This window comes from Terrapene carolina, unplaced genomic scaffold (assembly GCF_002925995.2).
Source record: "Terrapene carolina triunguis isolate 2854851 unplaced genomic scaffold, T_m_triunguis-2.0 Scaffold833, whole genome shotgun sequence".
In the NCBI taxonomy this organism is placed as follows: domain Eukaryota; kingdom Metazoa; phylum Chordata; order Testudines; family Emydidae; genus Terrapene; species Terrapene triunguis.
Genome location: NW_020665184.1, coordinates 2,267,233 through 2,268,631, shown reverse-complemented (window position 1 = coordinate 2,268,631; position 1,399 = coordinate 2,267,233). Strand labels below are relative to the sequence as shown.

Sequence of the window (1,399 nt, the reverse complement as noted above, 5' to 3'; positions counted from 1 at the left end):
CAGTCTGTATAGCCCAGGCCACGCCCCTTATCCTGAGTCCCACGCCCTGTCCAGTCTGTATAGCCCAGGCCACGCCCCTTATGCTGAGTCCCCGCCTCCCCAGTCTGGTCAGTCCCCCTGTTGCCTCAGTTTCCCCATGGGGAGGACAAAATGCCCCAAGATGTAGGACCCCGTGCTAGACGCGCTGCCCCCTGCTGGTGGCTGGGCAGTACTGAGACGCTAACCCGCATTGCCCCATCCGGGGCTGGGGGTCTCTTGCAGCACCACACAGGGCCAGCTCCCACCCCTCTCCCACCGTTCAGTAGCAAGCCCCAGCCCAGGCACCCACCCCTCGTCGGGCACCCCCGGTTCCAGCGTGCGGCATTCCCGCGGCTCCCGGACCACCTCCACATCGTCGGCGGGGAACTCGATCAGGTCACGGAGTGGGCCAGGCTCCAGCTCGGGGGGGTGGGCAGCCAGATACTCCTCGAAGTCCACCGGCTCCACCACCTCCGTCAGCGGCACCTGCGGGGACAGACCGGTCAGCACCGGGCTGCTCTCCGCAAACCCCACCCACCACTGCCCCCTGCTGGTCGCTGGAGCAGGGACGACCCCTGTGTGGACCCCCCAGGATGAGACAGGCTGCGCTCCCCACAGCGGTGGGATAAGCTAAGGGTTAGAGCAGGAGGCTGGGAGCCAGGACTCCTGGGTTCTATCCCCGGCTCTGGGAGGGGAGTGGGGTCCCGTGATTGGAGCAGGAGACTCAGGACTCCTGGGTTCCTTTGCCAACTCGGGGTGCGATCTGGGGTACCATATCAGTGCCTGTCTTTTTAACGAACCTTGACTGAGCGGGGAGAGCGCCCCCTGCCGAGCTCCTGGCAGCCCGGCGCAGCTGAGAGAGAGTCAGGATCGACTGGGTCTAGAGCGCCCCCTAGCGAACCCCCAGCATCGCTCCTGCAGCCCCCCAGCTCCCTTCCGCCGCTCCCCCGCCAGGTATCCTCCCAGCCTGGCCACCGAGAGGCAGCAGGACGTGGCTGGCCAAGGGGGCTCTCTCAAGGCTCCCGGGCTGGGTGGGGGCCGCGCCGGCTGACGGGAAGGGGCACGGGTAGCACAAGCCATCTGTGCCGGAGGAAATCGCAGCGCCGACCTGCCCACGAGCGCCTGCCGGGCCGGCACTGACCGGGCAGGAAACCAAAACCACACGGGAAAGGGAAGGGGAAACCAATGCGGTTAGATCTAAAGCGCGCCGCAACCCTCACCCTTGGCGCCTGGTCCCACGGGGCTCACGGAGGCCGATGCCAATGCTCCGGCCCTGAGCCTGCCAGCAGATGGAAACGCCCGGTTCTCCACGGCATGCCCCCCGCAGCGCAGCTCCCCTGCTCTAACCACTAGCCCCCCACTCCCCTCCCAGAGCTGGGTA

At 67.1% G+C, this 1,399-nt stretch overlaps 1 protein-coding gene across 1 annotated transcript in view; it reads right to left on the bottom strand.

Moving 5' to 3' along the window:
* Positions 1 to 1,399, bottom strand: part of DOCK6 (dedicator of cytokinesis 6) — a 46,917-nt gene that overhangs the window by 38,462 nt on the left and 7,056 nt on the right. Inside the window, exon 3 of the mRNA XM_026660560.2 lies at positions 329 to 504. Coding sequence (XP_026516345.2) covers positions 329 to 504 — 176 coding nt within the window. The remainder of the gene's footprint in view (positions 1 to 328; positions 505 to 1,399) is intronic.